This window comes from Lepidochelys kempii, chromosome 9 (assembly GCF_965140265.1).
Source record: "Lepidochelys kempii isolate rLepKem1 chromosome 9, rLepKem1.hap2, whole genome shotgun sequence".
Taxonomy (NCBI): Eukaryota; Metazoa; Chordata; order Testudines; family Cheloniidae; genus Lepidochelys; species Lepidochelys kempii.
In genome coordinates, this window is record NC_133264.1 from 9,533,708 (window position 1) to 9,547,154 (window position 13,447).

General features: G+C 41.7%; 1 protein-coding gene across 7 annotated transcripts in view; it reads left to right on the forward strand.

The window, feature by feature from the left end:
* MCF2L2 (MCF.2 cell line derived transforming sequence-like 2) overlaps nucleotides 1-13,447 on the forward strand; it is a 319,798-nt gene that overhangs the window by 281,669 nt on the left and 24,682 nt on the right. For all 7 annotated transcript variants that reach the window (XM_073359253.1, XM_073359256.1, XM_073359257.1 and 4 more), the window contains 4 exons: nucleotides 5,038-5,259; nucleotides 7,936-8,028; nucleotides 8,744-8,822; nucleotides 10,498-10,570. In XM_073359253.1, the coding sequence (XP_073215354.1) occupies nucleotides 5,038-5,259; nucleotides 7,936-8,028; nucleotides 8,744-8,822; nucleotides 10,498-10,570 (467 nt within the window). The remainder of the gene's footprint in view (nucleotides 1-5,037; nucleotides 5,260-7,935; nucleotides 8,029-8,743; nucleotides 8,823-10,497; nucleotides 10,571-13,447) is intronic.

Sequence of the window (13,447 nt, forward strand, 5' to 3'; positions counted from 1 at the left end):
TGGGTGAATTTCACCCAATATCAGTTGATTAACAGATCTGGGCTCATTGTTGAGCAATTAGAATAGGAATAGTTTCTAATTACTGTATTGTAGTATGCATCTTTGGGCTGAAAAACAACATTGACATGAGTAACAAAATGAGAATTGCCCCTCCCCCTGCTGTGTGTAAGTTGAAGTTTTCTAGGGTAATTTATATTTACATTACTGGCACTGGAGATCCCCAATGTATTCAGATTTGTTGATTGAAAAACTACCTCTGCATGAGTTTAATTATAACATTTCTCCAGCTGCAGATCTGATGTTTTGTCATGTGTCTTTGCTTTGCAAACTGAAAGGGTGATTTTAAAATGGGTTTCAATACTGAATCCTATTCTGACTGGACAAATAAATATATTACATAACTTTTGAATCTTCATTGGAAGAGCTATATAATCTGTGACAGCAGCCTACAGAAGGGGACTTAAATCTTTCCCATCATTCTAATTTTGTTTTAGGATTTAAAGGGATGCTATCAGGTTCATCATTCATATAATAATTAAATATATAGGGCTGGATTCTGAGGCCATCTCTTCAGTGGAGATACCAGTTAACTCGAGCAGAAGGTCTTGTCCATATATACTTAAACAATGTTATTAATAACACCTTATATTATTAAAATTGAATGGTAAAATGATTTTTTTATCATTTATGCTGTTTATTTACTTTTTGTATGTCTCTGAAATAGAAAATGACAACTGACCTAGTCAGTTTTACTTATGAATAGTGAATTTCACTTTCAGGTTTTCATACACTATGGACTTGATTGCAAAGCTCCCACTCACTTTAATAACACATTACTGGAAGTTCAGGATGCAAACACTGCCTGGGAACATTTTTGGATTTGTGAAAAGCTGTTTCCATTGCAGTAAAATAAACAAACTGGACACATCTCTACTGGCTTCAGCTTTTGCAAAACCTTTAACAAAATCTTAATTTGGGGGCCAGATTTGACCTGAGGCCGCTGCTCAAACTGAGTTGGTTATTTTTCATTGTAACTTTTTGAAGTTACAACCCTCTCAAATCCCTACAGCAGTTCTTGGTGACTGCAGTGACACCTGCTTGGAACTGTGACACTGTTGAACCTGCTGCTTTTGTCTACTATATATACTATTGAAAGAACGAAGACTTTAGTTGTGTTGGTGTAAAAGACAGGCATTTCCTTGAGTTCTTGTATTTTACTCTTCACTTTTCGAGGCGGGAGGAGATTCTCCTACAATGTGCCATGTCTCAGGGTATTGGCTTGTGAAAAGCTCCCCAAACCATAGGAGCAATGGCTGAACCTCACCAGGTTCACATGTTTGGGTTGGATGAGCACCCAAAAGTTCAGATGCTTATACAATCTAACTTGTGGGTCTGCAAAACTGGATTGGCAATCTCATGGGAACAGCATTTCGGATTACTTCTCCGAAGTTTGCACAGTACTTCTGGTCCAGCCTGAAAAGAGGGGGATTGGCATTTCTACTGTCTTAGCCTAATTTAAATTTAGGTACTAACATTCTATCTCCTGAAATCCCCTCTACCACCTTTACATGTACAATATTTTTCTTTACTCCATAAAATGCTGCAGAGTGTGGAAGGGTTGGTATGGGGGGCTACTACACAGGCAGCTGACATCCCTTCCCTGACACTGGCGCAATCTGTGAATGGAAAGATTACCTCCCCACACACATGAATTGTGGGGACACAATCTAATTTGCATATTCTTGCCTCTGAATCTCATGTCAGATTTACCACTGTGAATTCAACTAACGCCTCTTTCACACCTCCACTTTATGAATTTGCCCCAAACTCTTGCAGGGAATTGCACCAAACCCACACGCTATCCCTGAGGGCTAGAATACTTGTATTCGCTTCCTTGAGCAAGCTAAAAATGGTGTATAAAGTCTCACAGGTAGCCAACCACAATGGCCACAACGTAGACATACAAGATCTGTGTTGACAACATGCATGGCTCACGCATGCTTATTTATTGGAGATAAGGTATGGAATAAATTGCACTCAATAAATTCATTCCCAATACGCCCTTTTCAGATAGTAGGCTATGATAACTAGTGAGAACTGCAGGGCCAACACCTCCCACCTCTAGTCAAACTGCTTCCCAGTTTGGGATGGGACTCTTCAAGCACACAGGTGTGGTAGACATGCCTAGTTGGCGTAACATACTTTTTGAGGGTGGCATTATCCCAGTAGAGCAACAGGTTTGAGCCCTTGACTTGTGTAGGTTATTCTACTTTTTGGTGATCTGCATGTGCAGAGCTGAGGGGCAGAACTCCGGTGTAAGAAGGTGCTGGAATCTAAACATCTATTAGGAAGCCATCATGGAAGGATTACTTGTGGGGTGATGGTTGGGAGCACAGAAATGTTCAAAAGCATTTCTTGTTACTGGATTGCCTTTGCATAAAAACTTGACCCTACAGATTAAGTATACTCTCTGCGTGGCAGTGAGATGCAATAGTAGTTCAAACATATCTCCAATCTTCCATAAACAAGAGACACAATGTCCTGTAATATCAGAAAATAATTGCATTTCAGAATGAAACCATGCACCCCAAACAAGCTCCGTTGGGTACAGTCCATCTGCTGAACATCACAGGTGCCCATGGACACTTTGCCCTCTGCTCCCCTCTCTGCATTGGCTCCCCATTGAAGACACAGAGTTCAAGGTCCCTGTCCTGATATTCGAAACCCTCAGTGGGATTGGCCCAAGAAGTCTCAGATATCGCCTCTCTCTTGGCACCCATGATCAGTGTTGCCAAAAATTAAGCACCTCCATTGCCCCGATCCTGCAATTGGCTCCCTGTACAAGTTTTAGGTTTGGGGCCAAAACTTATCCTTGTCAAAGTAATCATTGCTTGTTCTATAATCCTGTATCACAGATACAAATTTTAAAAAAAACAACGAGGAGTCCTTGTGGCACCTTAGAGACTAACACATTTATTTGGTCATAAGCTTTCATGGGTGTTAGCCACGAAATTTGTTAATCTCGAAGGTGCCATAAGGACTCCTTGTTGTTTTTGCTGATACAGACTAACACGGCTACCCCTCTGAAACCAGATACAAATTACTTCTTATAAAATAAAAGGAGTACTTGTGGCACCTTAGAGACTAACCAATTTATTTGAGCATAAGCTTTCGTGAGCTACAGCTCACTTCATCGGAGCTGTAGCTCATGAAAGCTTATGCTCAAATAAATTGGTTAGTCTCTAAGGTGCCACAAGTCCTCCTTTTTGCGAATACAGACTAACATGGCTGTTACTCTGAAACCTGTTCTTATAAAATAGTTTGCAGATATAACTGGGTCCTTCTCTGCTTCTTAATGTCCATTAACACATAGCTTTGACAGTCCTTTCACCCATTTTATCCCACACTCTTTAGTACGAACATATTTTATACATATCTTGTGCTCTTAAGGTCTGATCCAAACTCAATTACAGTTGATACAAATACTCCCCCATTGACATCAGTGGGCTTTGGATCAGGCTCTTAAAGCAGAAGGTCTGATGCTTATTCTCATTCTCTCTGGTATGTGTCTGGTGCCCATCCCCATAGTATCTGAGCACCTCGCAATCTTTAATGTATTTATCCTCGCACACCCCTCTGAGATGGGGCAGGGCTTTTATCCCCCATGCTATAGATGGGGAACTGAGGCACAGAGAGACTAAGGGCCAGACTCTAGGTGCCTAGAGATGCAGATAGGCAGGTGAAAACCTTTACACATCTGGCCCTACCTGACATACCCAGGTCAGCCTGGATGTCTGTGGCAGAGCAGGAACTGGACTGCGGTCTCCCACGGCGCAGGCTTATGCTTAAATTACTGGACACTAATGATACATCTACACTGTCCCGCAGTTCAGACTATGGGTAGGAATAGCAATGCACACCATAGCGGTACCCTGTAACTTCCCTTCGTGGCTGCAGTGGGCATGGACTGAAAGGTTCCTAGTTCGCGTGAACAGTTCTCTTCAAACAGGGTTACATTAATGCGAGCTAGGAACCTTTTAGTTTGCGCCTGCGGCATCCAAACAGGTGAGTTACTGTGCAACGCTTGAAGGCATGCTGCTGTTCAGTCCCCTGATGGTCCACACTGCAGGGTAGTGTAGACAAGCCCTAAGGCCCCTTATCGCTGCTCTGGAGGGGCGGGACATTGAAGCCCAGGTTGCCAGTTTTTGATAGAGGCAGCTTCTCCCTCTCATAAAGCTCCTCTGGGTCATCAGACAGGAGCCCCAGTCTGGCAGAGCTGAAGAAATCCCTCAGAGAGGCCGGAGTTGATTGTCTTAACTGGGAGGGGTGCGACGTAGATATTGTGGGCATGGAAAATGGCAGGGGGAATGGATAAGTGAGGGAGCCTGTCAACTGATCCTGGGGGAATCTCTCTAGGGGCCCCAGCTTTCTCCTGACTGCTCCCCTTTAATGCACCTACAGTTAGACCAGCTCTTAAATTCTTAACCTAAATTGAGTCTATCAGCCCTTAAACTCCAGGGCTTGCAGGCGTCCTTTGTCTCTGTGTCAGTGTCTTACGGGCAACCTGGCCTGGGAACCTTCCCCCTCTGCTATCCCATTCTGTTCTCCCTCCTGTGTAGCTGGACTTGTTTTCTTTATTGGTCGCAGCTGTGGGTGCATGTCTCCATGACTGGCCGTTCTGGCAGCTGTGTTGGGGAGTGGTCAGTCTGATCACCTGTAAGCAGGGAAGATGCTCCTGTCCCTTATGCCTATGCCCAGTATTGGGCTTGTGAACCCCACTATGAGCCACAGATATTATAGCTGGGGAGTAGAGCTAGTCAGTGAAGCACTCAGCTGACTCCTTAGCCCTCGCTGCATGCTGATCCCAAGCGCCCTAGATAGCCCAGTGCTGTGGCCCCCAATGGGCACCTTTGGTTCCCTAGTCACACCCATCAATCCTTTGATTTAAACAGTGGGGAAAATGAGTCTGCCCTACGTTTTTCTGGTTTGAATGTCACCCACGTGAAAACCCTTCTTTTCCCCACTCTTGTGCGACAGGGAGACGTGCATGAGCTTGGTAAGCTGCTGATGCAGGGCTCCTTCAACATCTGGACCGATCACAAGAAGGGCCATAGCAAGGTGAAGGACTTGGCTAGGTTCAAACCGATGCAGAGACACCTCTTTCTCTACACAAAGATCCTGCTCTTCTGCAAGAAACGGGACGAAAACACAGACGGCCATGAGAAGTCTCCTTCATACAGCTTTAAGAATTCTTTAAAGGTAATGGGCATGGTACAGAAGGAGAGGCGAGGTATATATCCACTATTGAAGCAAGTTTAAAATAGCATGGAGGTGGACGTTTTAAAGACAAGATTAGAAGTATGAAAGACCTTTTCTATTGAGGCAAGTTGAATAAGGCAGCAGCTCTGGGAATGGTCTTATTTTTAATTGGGTGAAACACCTGTTGGAGATGGGCCAATGAACCTGGAACTTCAGGCGTCTTTGAAATCCAAAACCAGGTCTGGCTCTGAATTTTTTAATGGACCCCTCTCTTAATGATTTGGTGAATCACCCACAACCCTGGAAGCTTTTGAAATCTGGATCTGAATTTTCATCTGAACTCCATGACTTCTATAGCAGAAAGGGCCCCAGATTCCAGGGGAAGTTAGTTAGCTCAGTACAGAGTGAAGCCTCAAGTGTTCTGCATTGGCTACGTCCTATAGAGAGGAGCAGGGATAAGCAGGTTTTGGGTCCGTCTCTCATTGTTCTAGATAGAGGGCCCCGTCATGCTCTAGTTTTAGCACTGGATTTTGATGTGGAGTGGATGTGAATGTGGATGTAGATTTTAGCAATGGAGCAGGACTGGGCTTGTGAACTCCAACCTATATTCTGTTACAAAAATATCTACAAACGAATCCCAAAAAACTTGATGACTCTTGAAATGACTCCTGGGGTGATGTGCCAACGCCTGAATCCTGACATTGTTTATTAACATTAGCTACACTACTGGGGGTCAAATTCTCCCATCAAGTACTGTACAATGGTGTGATCCTTTGGACTTCAGTTGGCAACATCTGGGACAACATTTGGCTCAGTGTGTGTGACGTTGCAATACACCAGCCATTAATCATGTCTGTTTATGAAGGCATCAGCTGTTCAAAAACATAAAAGTAATAGAGTATGTGTGTATTGTATCTAAGATTGGATAAGAATTCCAATTTGGCGTATGTTATTGCATGTGAGCGAGCTCCTGCTCTTTGGATCTGTAGGTGGAGGGCCTCGTCCCTATAAGTACACTTGGCAGAATTCTCTTTTTATTTTTTATGATTTTGACAGATCATATCAGTGTGTATTTTAAGCATTTTTAAAGATTTTTATCTATTTCAATGTTTCAGTTGCTCAAAATTGGGGGAGGGCAGCTAATAATTATTTCATGATAATAGACATTGAGATTCAAAAAGTTAAAGCTTTATAACCATTAAAACACAAATTGTCCCCATCACATGTCAAAATATACAAAAGTAAATATCCTTAAATCAAATGTTTGTCAGGCAAAGACTTATCTGTAAATTTTCATGATTGTTCATGGAAATGTTTTTTCAGCCGTTTGTATGTGGCCAGTGAAATCGATATTTACTAACACTTAGTGATAAAAATTGAATCCTTACAAGCCTACGTATAAAGAATTTTCCCTCCCCATGCTGAGGGGCAGAGGTGGAGAGCCGTTAGCTTTGCTGTATATACACTATTAAAAACAAGCACCCCGTCCTACAGTAGTGAGGGCACCCAAGTAGGCCTTTACTTGCTAGACAACAGTCTAGTTAAGGTTGAGCAACCAAGCACTCAGAAGTCAGGTAATGCAGAGTTAAGTTTCATCACCCAACTTTAGCTGTGTTCCCCTGTGTATATGTTTTAAAATATGGCCTTGCTTTCTATCATTGCATTCAACTTGTCAAATAATACAATCTGAACACGTGTAAAAACAGGAATATCGGAGGTAACCTTTAGTAGAAAACACCTACAGTATATAGCTGACTGCACTAGTGCAGCGTGTAATATAGCCTCTGTATCTAACCTGGTGATCTGGGAGATGAGAAATACAATATAAGAGTTTTATAAAATTATAGGCATTAGCTTTGTTGTGTTGATATTTTTAGTCTTTTGTCCTCATGTGTTTGGAAACTATCAAAAGTACTACAGTTTTGTCCTAAATCCCCCTCCAGGTTCTTACATGATATGATTTGCCAAGCTGCAGCCTTAGGGCTTAATCCATAGAGATGCTGAACATGGAAGCTAAGGGAGTTGTGGGTGCTCAGCACTCAAGTCCTTACCACAAGCATCTTAGGCTCCAGTTCCCCAATAAGATTTGTGCGGGCTGAGTCCTGCATTGGCATGGAACACCACTGAAGTTAACAGGCCTGCACACAGGAAGAGAGATCATTTCACAGAGCCCTGGGGTGTGATCTGCAAGGTCCTGATCCAGCAAAGCACTTACATTTGATGATGGAGTCGCTGGGACCATTCACGTGCTTAAGTTCTTTGCTGGATGGGGACCACAGTGATCAGCACTTCACAGGGTCAACATTTGAATTTAACAAATGTGCAGCTACTGAGTGCTTTTCTGTAATCTCTTAGTGAGAAATACTGACAGTTAAAAGAATCATATAATCATAGAATATCAGGGTTAGAAGGGACCTCAGGAGGTCTAGTCCAACCCCCTGCTCAAAGCAGGACCGATCCCCAATTAAATCATCCCAGCCAGGGCATGATGCAATGATGCAAAAGGATGCAATGGTGAATTTTATGTTGATTAAAAAATAATTCGAACATATTTTATGCACTCTGTAAAGGTATCCAGAATAGGACAGGTCCTTTTTATAGTGCCCTTCAGAGGGGATATAATTTAAAAGTAAGTTAACATTAAGTTCCTGGTTTTCCTTTTTTATTTTGAAACAGATGAGTACTGTTGGCATCACAGAAAATGTAAAGGGTGATAACAAGAAGTTTGAGATCTGGTATAATGGCCGAGAAGAGGTCTATATCATTCAGGTAAAGACAATGGTTTCTCTAAAGGAGTTTGCTTCCTTCCAGCCATGTTTCCTTTAACAACGTTGTAATTTCCTTTAGTGGTGGAGACAGAGAGAATATGAAGGAAACTAGATTGTGATTTTAATGTTACTGCCTTTCTCAGAATAAGCACATTACTAGATTTCAGAGTAGCAGCCGTGTCCGTCTGTATTCGCAAAAAGAAAAGGAGGACTTGTGGCACCTTAGAGACTAACCAATTTATTTGAGCAGAAGCTTTCGTGAGCTACAGCTCACTCACTTCATCCAATGAAGGGAGCTGTAGCTCACGAAAACTTATGCTCAAATAAATTGGTTCGTCTCTAAGGTGCCACTAGTACGCCTTTTCTTTTCACATTACTACAACAACAGTGATTCTGAGCCTGCCCTGTCATGCTGCTCATGAAGTTCTAACATCACCTTTATCTTTGAGGAAATTTGTCATGACTTTGGTGTGGATGAAAAAGAAAAGAAAATGATGGAAAATGACTCAGGAGTCCAGATAGAAAAATAATGATGGGAACTTTTAGATCCAATGTAATTTTTCATTTTGTAAAGTGCCCTACGCTTTTTTGGTCCCAGTTCTGGTCATAGAGTTTTCTCACAAGGAAGGGCTAAAAGTAAATTTTAGGTTAAAGCAGCAGTAGGATTGCCAATGTCATTGAACTATATCTGCTTTGCACCTTTCCTGTGTTTATAGGCATCTTCCGTTGAGTTGAAAAACATCTGGATTTCTGAGATTAGAAAAGTCCTGACAGGACAACTGGAAGCATGCAGAGGTAGGACATAGTGTGTGATCTTCGTGATGTTGCATTGACTCTGTATCTGACATTCAACAGGGGGCAGCTAAAATGGGTTATTGAACGGGTACGTGCTGCCAAATGAAATCCGAAAGAGTAGGCCCAATATGTTGAAAATCAGCGTAATTGTTTGTAAGTGAAACACATGACTGAAGTTTGACCCTTATTAAACTAGTGAGCATCAGTCTTTTGCCTTGCTCATAAAACATGAAAATGAGAGGGAGGATAGTCCAGTAGGTAAGGTGCTAGTCTAAGATAAAGGCGATCCCAGTTCAATTCCCTGCTTCACCACAGACTTCCCGTGTCACCTTGGGTGAGTGACTTAATCTCTCTGGGCCTGTTTCCCATCTCTAAAATGGGAGTAGTAGCACTTCCTGATCTCTCAGGGTGTTGTGAAGATGAATACAGGAAAGATTGTGAGGTGCTCAAATATTGTGGTAATGGCCCATTTAAGTACCTAAGAGAGAGAGAGAGAGATATAAAGAAGCATTAATATGTTAGGCTTTGTGATTCTATGGGCAATGCAGACTGTACAGTGAGGTCTTATATAATTCTTCCTTAGGAACTGTTGCCTTTAACCCAGGAGCACTGAAACAATTTGTAGAGTGGGGGTGGTGCTGAGAGCCCTTGAACCAAACTGTAAACCCTGTATATGCCAGAAACCACCTCAAGCCAGGGGGTGCAGCAGTACACCTAGTTCCGGCACCTGTCCTTTAACCTGCATTAAACGTGCCACAGCAATGAGATAAAATCAGGTAAAAAAAAAAAATTGGCCAAGAAAATGGATGAACTCAGCAGTGAAAAGTAGCTTGCAAAGAAACTCTAAAAGAGGGGGTGTGTGAATGCAGTATGCTATTAAAGTTTCACTGGTATGAGTTTGGGGTGGATTCATGCGTGAGTGGTGAAGCCAAGAGTGAGGGATGCAGGTTATCCCAAGTGAGTGCCTTGGTGGCACATGCATTCTGTTTGTGCCATGTATCTTACAGAAAAAGAGTCTTTTAGAAATAGCATAGAGAGGTTTTAAAATATATATTATGGGTGCCTTTTTCTCACATTCCTCCCTGCTCCATCTGTAAACCAGGCTGCCTTCCTTACTGTGACTCCAACTCTACTGCATTCAGAGGGAGACAGAAATTATAAATAATTGAAGCCTCTAGAACAGTGGTTTTCAATCTTTTTTCATTTGCAGACTCCTAAAAAATGTTGAATAGTGCTGTGAAGACATGAGTGGAGAGGAGGTGTTCAAGTGGTGGTCTGAAAACTTATATTCCATAGGACGTACTACAGGGAATCTGGGCTGAGCCATACAGGGCTAGTATAGTGGGTTATCTGTGTCACGGAGGTAGACCCACCCTTGCTGCCTGTTTTATCAAAATTTCCTTGGGTTTAAGCCATGATACAAGCAGTATCTCACTGATTCTCTATCTCATTAGTGATGCCCCCAAAATATTGTGTCCTGTGTTTTAACTTGAAGATTTTCACCTGAGCAGCACATTTCAGGCATATTTCGATCCAGGGATCTGATTTGGATCCTTCTCTAGTTATTATTAATTCAACACCTGAGTCCAGTCTTCTTTGCCATGTTCTCTTATGTGTCCACAAAAAGGAAATGATCAGTGCAATTTGGAGCTATTTTTTTTTCTTTCTCTAACAGAAGCAAGCCAGCTACACCAAAGAATCACGGAGAGTGTGTACCATGCGCCGATGAATTCCTCCAACTCAACCAGGTAATCACAGACTGAATGGTGACCTGCCAAGCATTGATATCAGAATATCTTTTACCTTTTCCAGTCTCAGTAAATTTAGGTGCAGATGAATTACGAATGTGCTGTGTTGCTTCCCAGGCATAGCATTGTCTTCTTCACTGTCCTCAACCCACATAAATGCAGACAAAGATTTTGCGTTTGTACAAACCCATAATCTCAAAGCAAAATGCACTCAACAGACTGGAGTTTGCTTTTCTAAAGGAACCACAGGCACCCATGAATTTGATCAGCAGCAAGGTCAATTGAAATTGACCCATTGAAAAGGATCATGGACTTTAATGAGGTTTAATGAGGGTGAAGATCTCTGGGTAAAATTGTCCAGAGGACAGAAAGAGAAAACAATTCCAATGAAAGTAAAATGCAACCAGAAAAATTTATCAAACCAAGCCAGATATTTAACCCTATGACATGGCAATGTAAAATGCTTGAGTTTCCAAAGCAGAAATACTAGGTATAATACTACAGCCAATGGTTTATTAACTCGAGGAACCACTGGCCGCATATGTTAGTTTAACCTACAGCAGATTAAACAGAAGGAAAAATGAGGATCTTACTGTCTTGACTACCTAGGGAAAGAGGATGTTGGACAAAACACCTTTTGTCCAAACTGTCACAACAGTGCAAGGCATGGTGCATGGTGATTGCTAATATGGGCAGTGGGGCAAAGGAGAGGCCTTTATGAAGGAACTCTGACACAATCTGTCCCACCAGCTATCCTAACCAAGGAGACCATGATCCTCTCTACTATGTGGCTCAGTGGGATTAAAGACACAGGAATTAGGGTACAAAATGTCCTAAGCCAACAGAAGAGAAGGAGTGAACCTTTCCCTGAGCCTGCTGATGTCCATAAATAGCTATTCTGCATGGTCGGGGTTCCATGGATTTTCTTAGGTGGACCCAGAGGTAAGGAGACATGGATTCAGAGGACAGACACACCCTGTGACATGCTCCCATGTAGAGGATGATCTCCCTATGACTGTGACAAGCCTGAGCAACCCTGTGATTGGAAAAGATGCACTGGTTAATTCCAATTCAGCAACAATATTGTCGGAAGCGCAACCTGTATCACCAGTGCCCCTGTGGCTAGAAACTAATTAATTCATCAGACTGTTTCATCCATAGAAATACAGCCCATCCTGGGTTGCTCACACATAACATGTAACAGCTGTTATGTTCTTTACAGTAATACAGTAAACCTTCATTGCAACACCAGAGAAGTCTGACTGGATGATGCCATCTCTTTGTTGTTATGCAGTATGCTTTCTTTCATCTAGTCATAAGCAGCCACACCCACTTTGTGCCGTGATTCCACAAGATAAAGCCGGGTTGGGCTGGGTCAGTATTTGGAGCAGAGACCTCATAGGAAAACTCAGTGTTCAGCAGGAAGTAGTCAAAGTCAGAGTTCCCCAAGGCAGCGGCTCATCGGGCTGACACAGTAAAGGAACATCAGTTTCACAGCTACCAGTACAGGGAGTGACGTGACCAGTATCGCATCCACCTGCCTGTGACTTCCCTAACCTGATGTAGCCCTATAGCTTCTGAGTGAATTGGAGGTGGCCTTTCAGCATGAGATCATGTGAGACTCAAACCTGCAACCTTCAAGATTGTAGTCAAATGCTGTAACAACTCTTTCAGAAGACAAAGACTTGCAAAACCACTATCCTGGATGCTTGTGGTAATTAAAGATTGCAGGGCACTTTTTGCAAGAGGAATGGTGTTAACCTTGGTGTCTTGGCTAAATTGCAACTCTGCTCATTTAAATTCTGCTTATCTAAATTCACCCCACAGCTTCAGTTCCTACCCTGGACAATTATGTGCTGCTTTTGTGCATTGTTAAGTAGATGTTTCATCCAAGAGGTATGACATTTCAGTGATGGTGAAACAATCCCTTTATGTATTTTTATATCTATTTCAGTTTACGAAACTTAAATGGGCCATAACTTTAAATGTTTAACTATAAATGAATTACTATTTTCATTTTCTGCTTATTTGCAAACAATTTAGTCATATATCCATGTATACATATACTGTACATGAAGACAGGTGGCTACACAAACCAAGCATCTCTCCTTTGAAACGCTATTTTATTTTCCTGGAGATGAAGTTTGGAGACATAAGTGCTGTAGTAAGCGCAGTCGGGAAAGTAACTCAAATACTTTCCTGGTGGACTGTTTTTTCTAAATGAACAACCTATCCTAAATTCTCAATTACTGAGGGACAATCTTCACTCGTTGATATATTTTGCTTTCCGCCACCAACCTCTCTGTATAACTTTTTTCATGAGTAATGTACCCAAATACTTGGATGCTCAATATCTAAACTGCATTCTTAAATTCATTCACCTAAATTTGGGTTATTGCTAATTATTCACTATATGTATCTTATGACTTTAAAAACAAACTTTGTATTTGTGGATAATCTAAGCACTATACCCAGATGTAGAAACACTCTTTTCTCAACCTGTATATTATATAATTTGAACATTCGCTTTAATAAAATTTTCGCTGATTTCTTTCCCACTGTCAGAGGGGACCCAGTAGGTAGCCTCTTCCTATATCAGCTGCACATTTACAGCTTATCTCAGCATAACAAGAGAGAAACTGTTAGAAGAGAACAATGCAAAAATGTCAGTATGTTTTGGATTTGTTCCCTTGTTGATTTTAAAAATAATCCCCTACATCTAGTTTCAAGAACAGATTCAAATTTAGTCCAAAGAGATTCATAAACCTTGGGTGATATTCCATAGAAAGCAGGTCAGATGTTCTAAATAAAAAAGTGGCTTTCAGAATGCTCTGCAGTTTAGGAAATAAATTCACTTTATCTCCAATAGTTCAAAAG